Below are 15,737 nucleotides of genomic sequence, written 5' to 3'. Positions count from 1 at the left end.
GGTGAGACGCATATGGGAGTGGGCTAATAAGTAATATTGGGACAAGACACATTAACTGTTGTCTCAAAGGTACTAGAGTCATTTTGTTTATAAGAACAGTTGAGGAATTTGCCACCATTTAACATGGACACTGCTGAGATATCAGTACATGCTCCTAGCAAGTTACAGACCTGCCATGCATCAAAGGGAGAGGAGGGATTGCCTTGCTTAGGATTTTGAAAGGAAAAATTGTACCCTGTAAAGGTATTATTTTTATAAGTAGGGAAGCATGGAGTGAATGTAAAGCTATGCATTTCATTGATGTAAACTGAGCGCAAGGTACTCTGACATTCAGACCACTCCGGTGGCCATACCCTGTTATTGGTGCATCTGGGCAACTTAAAAGGTTGATATGGCCCCGAGGCATTAATAGGTTTCACAGGGGCCAAACCCTGGATCACAGGTGGTCCCACTGAGGTATGTTTAGCAAGCCTTCATCTAGGAACCATGGAGCCGCCTTTTCCACTGTATTCAAAAAGACCCGAGCAGTTTTTGCTTTTAGTGGAGTTCCATTGGCTTTCAGCAGGTCTTTTAAAGACCCTTCCAACCGCACTTTAGATACTTCAGATCCCATTATGAACACACAGACAACAGACGCGGACGTTAAAGACACTAACACATTAACCTTTTACACGCATATACTTCAGTTGAACTTTACTCCCCGCTTTACCGCGGAATTCCCACTTTTGAACGTGGCTAATGTCCCCGCTTACCTGCGGACCTTTACTCCCCGCTTTCCTGCGGATTACCTTGCAAGATTCCTTTTTTTAGTTCCCAGGTGCTGGCACCATTTATCGCCCTCGACCCGCAAGGACGACAAGAAGCCCCAGTTCAGATGTATCTTCTCTCTCTTTATTTCCGTAAGGCTACACACTTATATACGTTTACATGACCAATCAGCGAGCAGGGTACAGGAGGGAGCGAATCAGGATGCACACCTAAACGAACAACTTCGCTAGCAACCAATGCTGTTTACTTCCTCTTTGGGCTTCCGCTTAGTCTCACGAGGCAATCCTAACCTGGCAACTAGCCAGGCGCCATCTTTTAATGGCGGAGGCCGCCCTGGCCAGGGGCCTGCCTCCAAGACCTGGGATCATGACCCAAGCCGAAGGCAGAGGCTTTAACCCACTGAGCCACCCAGGCACCCCTGAAGCTAAAAATCTTAACCCCTAAATCACTCTGAGCCTTCTTTGCCTTCACCCTCCATGACTGAGATTAGGCTTCCTCTGCTTGAAGTCTTTATATTAACCTCACCTGAGGCAGACGCTTTTCAAGGAGATGCCTTTACTCTGCAAGATCTACCGTACTAACCCTTATTGCCACTAGACCCATAAATAGAGTCAGATTCAGCATATTACAAGGAAACAAGTTCAGAGTCTGATCCTGAAGAAAAGATTTTATAATTCAAAATAACTGCAAGATTTTTTTCTAATTTACATAGGCAGAAACCTGGTGAATATGTGTGGAATGGGATTCTAAGAGCATTAGACCCAAGAAGGCAGACGATAAAAGGCCAGATTTACTGATATGGGTGTGCTTATCAGGGATTCTCTATTTAATGTGTTAACTTATATTAAGAATTTACTTATTTGGACTCAGTATTGACCTACATATAAGAATCAGTTTGAGATTCCAAAACTTCCCTGGCATAATGTAGAGAAAGGAATGGAAAAACGTAGGGAGAGAGAAGTGTCGGAGTAGACATATCATGTGTGACCTTCAAACTTCCGCCACTACTGTCCTCTACTACATGGTTCAAGAGGACCTAGTGGACACTCCTTCATTAAGGTAGCAAGCATTACTGATCAAGCATCAGTATTCTTGAGAATCTCTGTGGTGGCTGTTCTCTTTAAGCTGGTATAAAAGGTGCTGTCACCAATTCATTCCTGTTCATTAATTTCATCTGGATTGAGGAGTAGAGTAGCAGAGACTAAGCAGCAGTGCTTAGTCACTAGAAATAAGGGGAATGTGTTTAACATAATACACAGCAGGGACAAAATGGCCATCAACATGTTTTGACCCTCAGGGATCACTGACGGTAGCTGTTGATGGTTACTTGTATGTGTCAATTTGGCTGGGTCTCGGGGTGCCCAGATGTTTGGTAAACATTACTCTGGCTGTTTCTGTTCTCAGATGAGATTAACATTCAGATGGTGGTGGACTTTGAGTAAAGCAGATTGCTCTCCAAAATGGGAGTGGGCCTCATCCAATTAGTTGTAAGCCTGAATAGAATAAAAAGACCAAGCTTCCCAAGCAAAAGGGGAATCTCTAGCAGACTGTCTTCAGACTGCATCTGCTTTCCTGCCTGTCCGGCTACTAGCCCACCCTGCAGATTTGGGACTTGCCAAGCTTCCATAATGATGCAAACCAGCTCCTTATACTAAATCTCTTCTATGTACATACACACATGTCCTATTGGTTCTTTTTCTCTAGAGAACCCTAATACAGTAGCTAGTTGGTACAGTGGACCTAGGAATAAAATAGATGGGTCTATGAAATATTACTTGGTCTACACATTAGGAAAAACTCTAGGTCTGGTGTTCAGAAGTCTGACTAAAGTCACTACAGAGAGAGAGAGACTCTTCTCTGGTTTCCAGACCTAAGCCAGCTATCATGCCCAGAGCCCCTTGACTGAAGGATATGCTGAGTTCTCTTAAGAACTCCACAACACTGTCACAGTATTTACTATATACTGTCTTTCAAGACTTCCCCAGAGACCTGCAGTCTTTAATAGGGTGACCATGTACCGAAAAAACCCCTTCATATCTTTTGGACGTTAATAAGCACTGGCCCTGAACTGGCAGGAATTTCTGGGAACCTAAAACAGTACTCTGGTCCACCAGTTAGAGTGGGGGCTAATGTTGGTCAGATGATGAATGGAATATTGACCCAAGTTAAAATTACAGAGAGCCTAGTAGGTCTGTGAACCCAGTGGTTACATCTCTAGTTCTTGAACGTCATTGCATTAGACATACTTAATTACTGGCAGATTCCCCAAATTTCCTCTCATCCATGGACTGAGGGTTATTGTTGTGTAAAAGGGCCAAGGAGAAGCCACTGTTGTATAAAAGGGCCAAGGAGAAGCCACTAGAAAATCTCTCCTTAACAAGCCAACAGTAATAACACATCCTTAGAGGAAATTGCAGAGATTAGTGCCACCACCATAGGCTTGGCATCTTCACATTTCCACTTAAATTTACTTGTTTGTCCTGTGCCAAATGTCAATGGATCTGAGAATTACTATGGATTAGTAATTAGGTAATTAGGTGATGATTAGGTAATTAGGTGATGATTAGTAATTAGTAATTAGGTGATGATTCCTATTGCAACTGCTGCTCCAGATGTGCTATCTTTATGGGAGAAAATCAACATAACCTTTGGCATTACACGTACCAGTAGTGATCTGGCAAATGCTGTTTATCCCCTCTCTCTGTAACAATCTGCAATGGCCACCAGAAGCAGCTTGTTTCTACCTTGCAGAACTGAGACCGCCTTTATAGTTTTCCCTTAGGGTAACCTCAGCCTCCTGTCTGTCATAATCTGAGAGATCGTGATCATCTTGATGTGTCACAGTCCCATCACACTGGTCCACTTCACTGATGACATGTAGATTGGACCTGGTAGGAAGGTATTGGCCAGTACTTCAGATGCCTTCGTAAAATGCACGGGAGGTCGGAGAGTGGGAGGTAAACTCCATAAAAATCCAGGGATGCAGGCACCTTGATGGGATTTCTGATGTGCTAATGGTTCGGAGCATGTTGCAATAGTTCTTTCCAGGTGAAATGTAAGTTGCTGTACCTTGTATCACCTCTCACTGCAAGAGGCTTGAAACTTGATGGGCTTTTTTGGCTTTTGGAGGCAACACATACCACATTTGAGTGTATCACTCTGACCCATTTACCATAACACTGCCGGTTTGAGTGGAGTGAAAAGGCTCTGTAGCAAGTGTAGGGCCAGCTATTCTGCCCCCTGAAACTAAAGACCAGTAGATTCAATGACATTAAGTGTGGCAAATAAGGATTCCGTATGGAGCCTCTGGCAAATGCCGATATGAGAAGCGAAGCATATAGCTCTAGGGCTAGGGAGCAAATCCATACCCTCTTTTGAAGCTAACTGATTTTCCTTTTAGAAACAGCTGTGTGGCACTGGTTGCTGTGTGATTCAGCAAGCCAAAAACTGGAATGTGCACAGCAGCCCCCTCTCCTCAAGCGGCAGTGGTATGTAAGGGAGAGAGATCAAGCAGGTCTAGAACGCATAAGCAAGCTGCCTGAGTAGGTGGCTCAAATTCTTTGACACCTACTCCTGTTACAAGTCTTCCTTTTTCTGTCTTTAACTTTGGCTGCATGAGGAGTTACTTCTGACCAGCTGATTAACAAGAAATTTAAGTCTGGTTTATAGTTTATTTTGCCCGCTAGGCTGTGCAGCTGGAAGCTGCAAAGTCTGCTGTAGCATTAGAACGTCAGTCGGGTGCATCTCTGAAAGATCCAAATGCAGGGAGTCTTCCAAAGAATTCCGAGCTGTACAACTGCTTGTCTGCTATGTCTGACTTGGGCACTACCCAGAAGTATGCATCAAAACTCTAGAGTTCAAGGGCAGTAACTAACGATTGGATGATTGTTCAGGTTTTGAGAAGAACAGATATGTAAGACAAGTGACGAGGTCTGGAACGAAGTATATAGAGGGACCTCTCAGAATAGGCAGAGAATTGAAGGTTATTTTGCTCCTGGCTAATATTCACCAAAAGACACTGTACATCCATAAGAATGTACTTTGTAAACATGCAACTATAGGGAACATAATTGACCATAGGCCCCAGCTGTTGCTCTTGAAATTCATCACACCTGTGCTGATTCATGCTTCCCAGCTGGGCTGCTTCCAGCAAATGATGGAGAGTAACAGGAATACTAAAGCGTATAGGAGTCTCTTGTGATAGCCGGTCTTGGCTTGAGGACTCCTTGAAGGGCTTGCTGAACCTAAATTAAGACAGAGGAGGCTCTCAGTATCAGGACAAGATGACATACTGTGTAGCTATTAGTCAGCTTCTTTTTCTAGTCATCCTAGTGACTATTCAGTGGGTCCATGGACAAGAGTGGCCATGTTGGCAAGGACAGAGGCTTATACTTAGGCTTAGCGACATGGACCTCCCTTCACCAAGACGGACCTACTGAGTGCCTGACCTGCCAACAGCAGAGACCAGAGACCAATACTGAGCCCTGATATGGGCACACTTAGTGACAGGTTACTTACATTAGATCCCTTCTATCATGGAAAGGACAGCAATTTACTCTCACTGGAAAAGACACATTATCTGGGAATGGCTTTGCTATTGGTACTTCTCAGCCTTACTGTCATGGAATAGCAAAGGAGTATGTGCTGACCTATCCACCCACTTCAAGTAGCCCTTGTTGGCTTAGAAAAACTAGTTGAGATGTCAAACATCCACATGCTCAAGTCAGTTTTGGAGAAAAAGCTCCTTGTATTTTCTCTTTCCCACCCTCATTTCCCAATGCTCCACCACAGTTCTGTTTGCCAATTTTGAGCCAGCAGGGGCTCAGGTGGGGCAGTTTTTCTTAAAAAAAAAAAAAAAAAGAGGAAGATTTATTTATTTATTTTAGAGAGAAAGAGCACAAAAGCAGGGAGAAGGGCAGAAAGAGAGGGAGAATTCTCAAGCTGATTCCCCTCTGAGCATGGAGCCCCACATGGGCAGGATCCCAGGAGCCCAAGATGATGGCCTAAGCTAAAATCAAGAACCTGCAGCTCAACTGACTGAGCTACCTAGGCGCCCCTCAGGTGGGGCATTTTTAATTTGAGCTACAAATACTTTTTCTACAGATGTTTAAAATAAGGTATTTGGCAAAATCTATGTGGTTAAATTTATTTTCAACCAATCATGCATAGAGAGTGACATCTGCTGGTCATAAAGATTATGTTTTTATCCTGATTCTTTTTTGCAATTGACCAATGACCTTAATTATATGACCCTTATAGAAAAAATATAGGACAATTATCTCTTTCTTGGGAGAAAAAGAAACCAACACAAGACTTGTAAGTGCCAATGTATGTACCATTGCGGGAAATTTTTTCAAACTAAAAACAACAACAACAACAACAACAAAAAACCAAGTTTCTTCTTCATTTTAGCAGATATTGCAGTCTCTGTATTTGATCAGGGAAAATAAACCGTTGTAGAATTTGAAAATAAATTAAAACCTCAGCGATTCCCTTTAAAATATCCTTTGAATTTTTGTTTCATAGCAGAAATGAATGAATTTAGTTTAAAAGAGAATTCTAGTGGACTTAATGAAAGACTGGCCATCAAAGGTCATTTGCTTCTGGCAGTGCATCCTAGTCCTGCTTTTTTGTATTGTTAGGTTGCATGCTTCATACATGCCTACATTGCTCCCCTCCTTCTTCCTTCCCATCTCTAGATACACACACATATGAAACTTTATACATACTCTTCTAGATTTATTCCTACATTAGCTTTGGAAATTCTTCCCACTGCTTTTGATGTTAGATCATACTAGAAAAAAATTAGGAATTATATTTTATAAATACATTTTTAGATGAAAGCCATGTATTTATGTTTATTGATAAAAATATTTTGATGGATGGTGATCAGGTTGTTTTGTGTAGACAATACAAACTTCAGTTTGTAGTACCCAGGTGATAACTGTTAGTCAGATTCCATTCCCCTTCAGTCTTTTCTCCTCCAATTTTTCACTATCATAAAAATGCTGCAATTACCCATTTTATAAATAAAATCAGGATATCCCTGACTCTTCCCAGAATGTAAATTCCTAGAGGGAAAAATCCCCAATCAAAGGGCTATGAATAATCAACAAAGGAACTAAAATTAATACTACCATAATAAAATATTAGGAATAGTAGGAAAGGAAATGAACATTTTATAAATTCAGTAATTACCTATTATCTAGAGGAGTCAATATATAACTTCTAAAGCTGATAAATCAAAACCGGCGTATGTGGGGATGCCTGGCTGGCTTAGTTGGTGGAGCATGTGACTCGTGGTCTCCGGGTTGTGAGTTCGAGCCCCATACTAAGGATAGAGTTTGCTTAATTAAAAAACTAAAAAACCAAAACACAGAACTGGCATATGTGTTTGGGATAAACACATTACTTAGAGATAAACAGAATTGGTTAATTAATTGGGCAGGAAAGGGACTGGCTTTTCATTATAGGACTCATATTTTAGCCTACCACTTCGATAAGATATTAAAGTTTTGAAATAAAAATGTAAACTTATTAATGTTTTACCAAATTATTATCTAGAAAAAGCATATAAATTTAAATTCCCACAGGAAATTTTCTGATGGCCTTGATTTACCACAGTGACTTCATGTCAATTTATTTATTATTTATATTCTGATCCATTCAAAAGCTTTGAACTAAGTTAGGAAAATTCACATAGCTTAAGATGTAAAATAAATGAGAAAATTGGGGTAAGGGGAAAATAAGATGAGAACAGAAGCCCAAAGAATCCAACAGAACTATCTGGAAGCTGGTTGAGAATGAAGGCCCAGACCTGCTAAATCAGAATCTCTATGGCAAGGCTCTTTTTAGCAGCCCCAATGACTTAGAGTCCTGCTGTAATTTAAAAAAAGACAAAGAGTGACTAATAGACTATTAGGACATTTATTAATGTCATGGTATTTAAAGCATGGGAGGGAGAGGACTGGATATTATAAGACTACCTCCAAAGAATACATTTAAAAGTATATCTTATATAAACTAGAATCATCCCTTCTCCCACTATAACATTTCACAATCCTCTTCTGATCCCATTAACCTCCCCATAACAACACTCACAGAGATGCGGGGACTCAGTCTGTCGTTTTGTCCTTCAACTTTTACTTTTAACATGAAGATCCATTTTCTAGGAGATCTTCTCTTTTCGATGGACTCCATTCCTAGCCTACTGTACCACTTAGCTGGATACTCTAGGGCTTATGTGTCTTTTTATGTATCATATCAGCAGGGTCAACAGATACTTTGAAGAATTCTACCTATCCACTAGGCGATACATCATCTTCTCTGCTGCCTGTGTTCTTAATATCAAAACTGTGAGAATTAAAAGTTACAGATGCTAAACTTTTTCTCGGGCTTTGGTAGACCTTAAATATAACAGAGACACAATTATAACTTAATTTTACAATGGAATTAAAAATATATTAAAAATTATACATTAAAAATGTATCCGCTCACAGTGACTTCTGCTGTAGCTGTAGCTTCTGTTCAATGATGTCTGAGAAACGAGGAACTTTTTTTGAAATAGCCACACGGATGTCATCATTCAAGTTAAAGCAGCTTCTGGACTTTGTCTTAAAATGTAAAAGTGATGAAAATCCCAATTCACAAAGGTATGTAGTTGCAAATGGTATAAGGATTTCTAGAGCTGTCTTTGCCAGGCTTGGAAACACTGTGAATTGAGCACACCAGAAATCCTCGAGCTTCATCGTCTCAAATTCCATTAGGATTTGGCCACTAGCTCGTAATTCAGCAAGATCAGTTTTCATCAAATAACCATCATCGACAAAATCCAGATTAAAAAGAAACGGATCCAGTATCCACTTACTTGCCTCAGCAAGATCGCCGACAGAAAAGTACCCGTGGAAGAAGTTGCTCAGCTGTTGCAGGTGCAGTGGTATTTCAGCTGCGATGCTTGCTGCCTCGTTGTCGGAAACAATGATTTCCTCAAGAAAAGGAAAGTTGGTGAAATTTCTTTTCTCAAGTCGCTTTAGCCAAAATGGAAACTTCCTAACAAAAGCAGATAACTTTTCTCTGGCTGATACTGTGTTCATCCCAGTCCTTTGCATAGATGCACTAAGTTCATTCAGGTGTTTGAATAAATCTGCAAGGTACGCTAAGTGAACTTTAAACTCTTTATTTTCGAAGCCATCGACTAAATTACTGCTTTGGTGGTGGAGAAACTGATTTATTTCTTCATACATTTCAAAAATGTGGGTGAGTATCTGACCTCGGGAAAGCCATCTCATTTCAGTGTGGAAAAGGAGGACACTATACTCGATTCCAATTTCTTCAAAAAAAGCCTGAAAGAGGCGATGATTTGGAGCTCGTCCTTTGATGAAATTTATCACCCTCACCACAGTAAACAGAGCCTCTCTCAGTTTTGTAGGCAAGGTCTTTGTGACAAGTTCATGAGGATTCAACAAACAATGCGTGATCACGATATGAGGTGCCTCCTTTTTCACACAAGCAACAAATTCTGAATTCGCTCCTAGCATAGACGAGGCACCATCAGTACAAACAGAGCCACATACGTCAAATGCTATCTTGTGCTTCAGAAAGAAGTCTCTGAAGAGATTGAACACATCTTTTCCTTTCATTGTTAACTGCAGTGGTTCACAGAACAGAAATTCTTCTATGATCTCTCTTTCTTTTATGTATCGTACAAACGCCATTAGCTGACTGCAGTCACCCATGTCCGTGGTCTCGGCAAGCTGAATACCCACTTTCAGAGGACTGGCTTGGATGTCTTCTAGAACTTGCTGTAAGATATCCTGGCTCATTTCATCAATTCTAGAATGGATCACATCATCTGATAAGGGTACCTGCTGAAGCTTCTTTTGTGCATCGGGTCCCAAAACTATTTGTGCTATTTCCAACGCACAAGGTTTCACTAGTTTTTCAGCTATTGTATGAGGATTCTTCTCCTTGGCACATAAATATGCAAACTGATAAGATGCTTGTAATAGGGCATCCTCGTGAGATGTAACTCCAAATGCTTTCAAGGTTTCACTCCGATCCGATGGTGCTGGCATATGTTTCAGGCTATTGAGATCATGCCCACCTACACCACCATGCTGTCTGTTAAAGTGGTCAGACAATTTGGATGGTCTGAGGTCAGCATTTGAAAATATCGAGTTACACAACACACACTGTGGGCGTTGAGTTCCATCAACCTCCGTTGTACAGGTGAACCAGTAACGAACATAGTCATCATCCCATTTGCGTTTCTTCGACATGGCACCCCCAAATTCTCAGGCAGTATTCCAGAGATGCTGCAGAATTTTGCTTTGGGAGCAAAATATAACCCACACATTAAAAACCACGGGCTAGCCAAACAAAAACAAAGCCACATCACATGCCATCTGTACATGTCAAGACACGTCCTGTAACATGTCAGTTGAAAGTAAACCATGAGAGCATGACGGTCCAACTTAGAACTATCAGCTCACAGCTAATGCCCCAGAATAAATGACTTACCAGTAAGCTACATTTGGGAGATTTGCATTTATGTAGGTGGAATACCTATAAAACCTCTATTGGTGAACTGAAGTTATGGCTTAATTTGTTTTCAGTGATGTACGTTCCAAGCAAATCTGGTACATTTTGTATTCCCTAAAAGGGCATCTCAACTATACTACCCCCTCCTTCCATTCTCCGCCAGTAGGCAGTTATGAACGAGTGAATAGAGAAGGGAGTAATTCACTAAATACTTTTACGAAGGAGATATTTTGACATAGTGGTCAGTTCATTTTCATAGTTAAGGATTAAACGGGTCTGTAATACTATCTGATTCTTGACTGGCTCTGATTCCAACGTAAGCAGAGAATTTCAATCGGGTTGGATTAAGTAGCCTTTGACACAGAAGTAGGATACAAATTCGGCTCAGAGCTTCCTTGCGGCTAAAGTGTAACACACTACCAAACCATGATTCATATTGTTCATACAGAGAAGCAAAACAAGTTGTTCAGGAGAAACACAACTATTTTTGTTACTGAGACTGCAGAAAAATATCTCTCATAGGACACCCTTAGTTACAATAGGAATTTCATGATGCTTTTTCATATAGCTACCCCTCAATAAAAGTGGTCAAGAAAGAAGCCACAACAATGGAATGAAAATAAGCAGTATTCCCAAGATTAAATTTGTTTTAATCTGAGAACAGGGATTAGAAGGTAATGGTTCCTACTTTAGCAAATGGAGGAATCAGTGAAATCTTTCGATAAAATGTAGATTCATGGTACCCGCTCCCAGAGATTCTGATCCCCTAGCTCTACAGTAGGGGTACAGAATCTGTATTCTACATGAACATTTTAGATAATTCTTATGAATGATAACTAGAACAGTAACCTTTTTTTTTTTTTAAGATTTTATTTATTTATTTGACAGAGAGAAATCACAAGTAGATGGAGAGGCAGGCAGAGAGAGAGAGAGGGAAGCAGGCTCCCTGCTGAGCAGAGAGCCCGATGCGGGACTCAATCCCAGGACCCTGAGATCATGACCTGAGCCGAAGGCAGCGGCTTAACCCACTGAGCCACCCAGGCGCCCCAGAACAGTAATCTTTAATAAGAGATGTTCATCATAATCACTGGGAACCTCTTTGAAATTATACATCTCCCTCCCTTAGAACTAATAATTCTTCTTTTCTAGAAGGAGGACAAAAGACTCTAAATCTTGAGGCAACTGAATGGCTTAGTTGGTACAGCATGGGACTCTTGATTTTGGGGTTGTGAGTTCGAGCCCCACATTGGGTAGAGATTACTTTAAAAAAAAAAAACGCTCTAAATCTTGTCCAGGTGGTTCTTTTTTTTTTTTTTTTTTAAGATTTTCTTTATTTATTTGACACAGAGAGATCACAAGTAGGCAGAGAGTTAGGCAGAGAGAGAAGGGGAACAGGCTCCCCGCTGAGCAGAGAGCCCCATGCGGGGCTTGATCCCAGGACACTGAGATCATGACCTGAGCCAAAGGCAGCGGCTTAATCCACTGAGCCACCCGGCGCCCCTGTCCAGGTGGTTCTAATACATAGTCTAGTTCAGTCAGATTTAGAATAATGAAAACATATCCTTCAGGCCAAACCCTAGCTTGCTGATATGCTAGGTTGCTAAGTAAATGCTTTAATGGGCTTCTAAGTTTCCGAGTTGGTAACAACCTCCTAAGAAAGTTAAGGGACAGAAAGCAAGCCATGCCTTTTACTTTTCTTCCTCCTTAGCAATGAGCAAAGGTATAACCCACAGGTAGGCTCAAATATACCTTTGAAAACAATTCTGTCTCCCAATAAACAAGTGATCCCGTTTCCAAAGTTCTATACTACAGAATGTGGCAGAAATAATTTAACAGGGACACATTTAAGTCCAAATGCCCACTTTGGCCATAAACAACCCTCACAATAAGTAAGGCAAGAACATTAACTTAAAACACTAATTTTCTAGTGGCTCTGCCACAATTAACTAGCTATAAAATGAACTTCTATGTAAGTTAGTAAGTTGACATACCATATGGGTGTCTGGTATGAGTCAGTTAAAAACTGGAAGGTATCTGCCCATCAAGAAAGATGATATGAAGTTTAAAAGTTGATTTTAAACTTTCTTTTGTCAAGTGATGATGATAGGGCCAACTGTTTAGAACCTCCTGACTGATAGTGTAATTATGACACTGTCATAAAAAATGCTTATCTTTCTATATTCTCTTATGTGTATTCACCACGTATGTTTTGGGGAGCAGAAGTGAATGAAAAAGCTTTCCTTTAGTCTCATTAGAAATTATTACAGGACCAGTTAAGAGTCCATTCCAATTCACCCTGACTATGCTATTCAAGTATGTATGTATGATTGAAAATTTACCTGTTTTGAACAAAAGGATTTTTAGAAAAATTCATTTGCAGTAGTCCTCCTCATCCCCCTCAAAAAGGGAGAATAGGTGGCAAGAATTTTCATGATTCTCAAAGAGGAATTTATTGCCCAAGAGGCTTTCTTGTGTTTTAGAACCTCTCAATTTTCACTTGCTCCTTCGTAATCACAATATCCTAAAATATGTAAACATTAAAAAAGCATCATTGTATTAAAAAAATTGTTGTTAACTGGGGCACCAGGACAGCTCAGCCGGTTAAGCATCCGACTCTTGATCTCAACTCAGGTCTTGATCTCAGGGTTGTGAGCTTGAACCCCACTTTGGGCTCCATGCTGGATGTGGAGACTGCTTAAAAAATGGGGAGGAAAAAAAGAAAAAAAAGAGACATTATTGTTAAACAGATGTGATAATGGTATGTTTGTGTGAAAAAAGTACTCATTTATTAGAGATACAGACTTAGTTGTTTACAAGTGAAATGACGTTTGTGATTTCCTTTGAAATACTGTATACACACAAACAAAGTGGAGTGGAGATAGGAGAGGTAAGATGGGCCTTGAGGGGCACCTGGGTGGCTCAATGGGTTAAAGCCTCTGCCTTCGGCTCAGGTCATGATCCCAGGGTCCTGGGATGGAGCCCCGCATTGGGCATTCTGCTCAGCAGGAAGCCTGCTTCCTCCTCTCTCTCTGCCTGCCTCTCTGCCTACTCGTGATCTCTGTCTGTCAAATAAATGAACAAAATCTTAAAAAAAAAAAAAAAATGGGCCTTGAGTTGTTAACAAAGCTGAATGATGGTTGTTACATTACACCACTCAGTATTTTTATGTTATGGGGAAAACGTTCCATAGTAAACAGTAAAACGAACAAATGCATTATCTTATAAAATAGATATAATTTGTTTGATTCCTTTGAGAGTTAAGATGCGGAGTTAAAGACGTGATATAACTAAGTAAAATGTTTTGCAAGTTTATGAGGCATAAGGGTAGATAAGGATCGCAAAAAGTATCACAACTGATGAAAAGCCAGTTAAAAGTGAGCATTCACATAACTGAAATTTCTGAGAAATGCTAACATATTTATTTCGCAGTGACAACACCCAAGTGCAGTTGTAAACCTAAAACTCCAAATCAAACCCAATTCAACTTCTATCTCGCCACTACCTCTTCCAGTCCAAGGGAGGTGCGGGTGTCTGGGGGACGGAATTTCATCAACACACTCTGTAGTTCAAGGCAACAGCCAGGCGAAAACGGAACAGTAGCTGAGCAAACGATCCAGAGGCAAACGCCTGGGATCCTGGCTTTGTCACCTGGAGGAGGCTGGGTCCCTTCTAAGCCTCGATTTCTCAAGTGGGGAGGACAATAGTACCTACCTTGGAGGGTGTTGGGAGCTTTAATTATGGAGCATGCATGTAAGGAACACGCAGCTCGTAAATGGTAGGACCTGTTGGTGTATTAAGGACGGCGCGTTTGGGAAGCGGCTCCGGGGAGCTACGCGCGCCGGCGGCCAGGAAGGAAGACTCCGCTCGGACTCCACCCGCCCGTCTCCGAGCCTGGGCGCAGGCCCAAAGGATGCTCGGGCTTCTTTCACGCGCCCGTCTCCAGCTCCAGGTCGCTCTCTGATCGGGCTGGGGTCCAGCCACTAGGCGCCGGAACCAGTCAGGGCGGCGGCTCTTCAGGTCCGGTCCCCGAGCAGGAACCCTCCGGGCGCAGGGAAACAGAAGAGTCCGCAGCGACCTCCACCCGAGCCGCGCCGCGGTTCCATCCGGGTTCTCCGTGTGGCTTCCCGCCCGCAGACGGGGCGAGGATTCTCCCCGCACGCAGGCGCATTAACCACCGGCTGAGGACTCAGCAGGCTTGAGTGAAGAGCATGCGCGTTGTTCCTCTCCAATTTTTTTTTTTTTTGAATTGTGTACGTAGCAAGGAGGTTTTTTTTTTGTGTGTCTGCCAGAAAGAATGAGTCGTAGAATCGAAGGAATGGAAGGTATGGCAAAGTCTACGTAGCTCTTCAGAGCACTGAAATAAATTTTTAACACTCCAGTAATTAGCATTTTCTGTGTGTGATTAAGGAGTGAAGAGAAGGACGCTCATTGAACTCCCAAATTAAACACTGAAGCAAGTGCGACAGGCTGTAAACTCCATGAAGATACTCAGAGTGGAGAAGAGCGTCTAGAGCTTGTGTCTTCTTGTCCATGCAAGTCACCTCTTTCCATAAATTAGAGCGTGAGGATGAATTTCCTCAGAATCATCACTTTAGAGAAAAGAGCTTCAATTTTAAAATTCGTTTTTTTTTTAAAAAGATTTTATTAATTTGACAGAGAGAAATCACAAGTAGACGGAGAGGCAGCCAGAGAGAGAGAGAAATAGGGAAGCAGGCTCCCTGCGCGGGACTCGATCCCAGGACCCTGAGATCATGACCTGAGCCGAAGGCCGCGGCTTAACCCACTGAGCCACCCAGGCGCCCCTTAAAATTCGTTTTAACATGATCTTAAAATTATAAATCTGTATTAGAGAGATTTTATTTTATTTTTAAAAGACTTCATTTATTTTTTTGACAGATCACAAGTAGGCAGAAAGGGCGGGGTGGGGGGGAAGAAGCAAGCTCCCTGCTGAGCAGAGAGCCCCATGTGGGACTCTATCCAGGACTCTGGGACCATGACCTGAGCCGAAGGCAGCAGCTTAACCCACTGAGCCACCCAGGCACCCTTAGAGAGATTTTATAGGAAAAATCACAAAGCAGAAACTAGAAAACGTTGCTGAAAGAAATTCAAACATAAACCTCCTGCTCGTTGGCGGGGGTGGGGTGGGGTGGGGTGAGTGGGGGTGATGGTGGGGGTGGGGGGTGGTACTTCCTTCCAGAATTGTTACAAACTTAATGAAAGAACGATTTATTCATTTTTGTATAGTCAGTATTGGTAGAAACATGCCACAAGGTTGGGGAAAGAGGCACTATCAAAGAATGTTGGACAGATGCATCATTATCAGGTGTCGAGGGTGAACCTGGCCAACTGAGGCCTGCAAAAGACCAGTCTTCCTGGTCCAGAAAGCAGGGTCTTAAATACTCGAGACAGGAGTAGGATTTAGGAGTCAG

At 41.8% G+C, this 15,737-nt stretch overlaps 1 protein-coding gene across 1 annotated transcript; it reads right to left on the bottom strand.

The window, feature by feature from the left end:
- Positions 1 to 8,022: 8,022 nt before the first annotated feature.
- Positions 8,023 to 14,481, bottom strand: ZBED8 (zinc finger BED-type containing 8). The gene is made up of 2 exons (XM_032337132.1): positions 14,020 to 14,481; positions 8,023 to 10,095 (listed from the first exon to the last, which is right to left on the bottom strand). Exon 2 carries the CDS (start codon positions 10,044 to 10,046, stop codon positions 8,262 to 8,264), a length of 1,785 nt encoding a protein of 594 aa, XP_032193023.1. The 5' UTR covers positions 10,047 to 10,095; positions 14,020 to 14,481; the 3' UTR covers positions 8,023 to 8,261.
- Positions 14,482 to 15,737: the final 1,256 nt, after the last annotated feature.

Source organism: Mustela erminea, chromosome 3 (assembly GCF_009829155.1).
Source record: "Mustela erminea isolate mMusErm1 chromosome 3, mMusErm1.Pri, whole genome shotgun sequence".
Taxonomy (NCBI): Eukaryota; Metazoa; Chordata; class Mammalia; order Carnivora; family Mustelidae; genus Mustela; species Mustela erminea.
The sequence above is the reverse complement of the archived record's forward strand: the minus strand, read 5'-3'. Positions and strand labels throughout refer to the sequence as shown.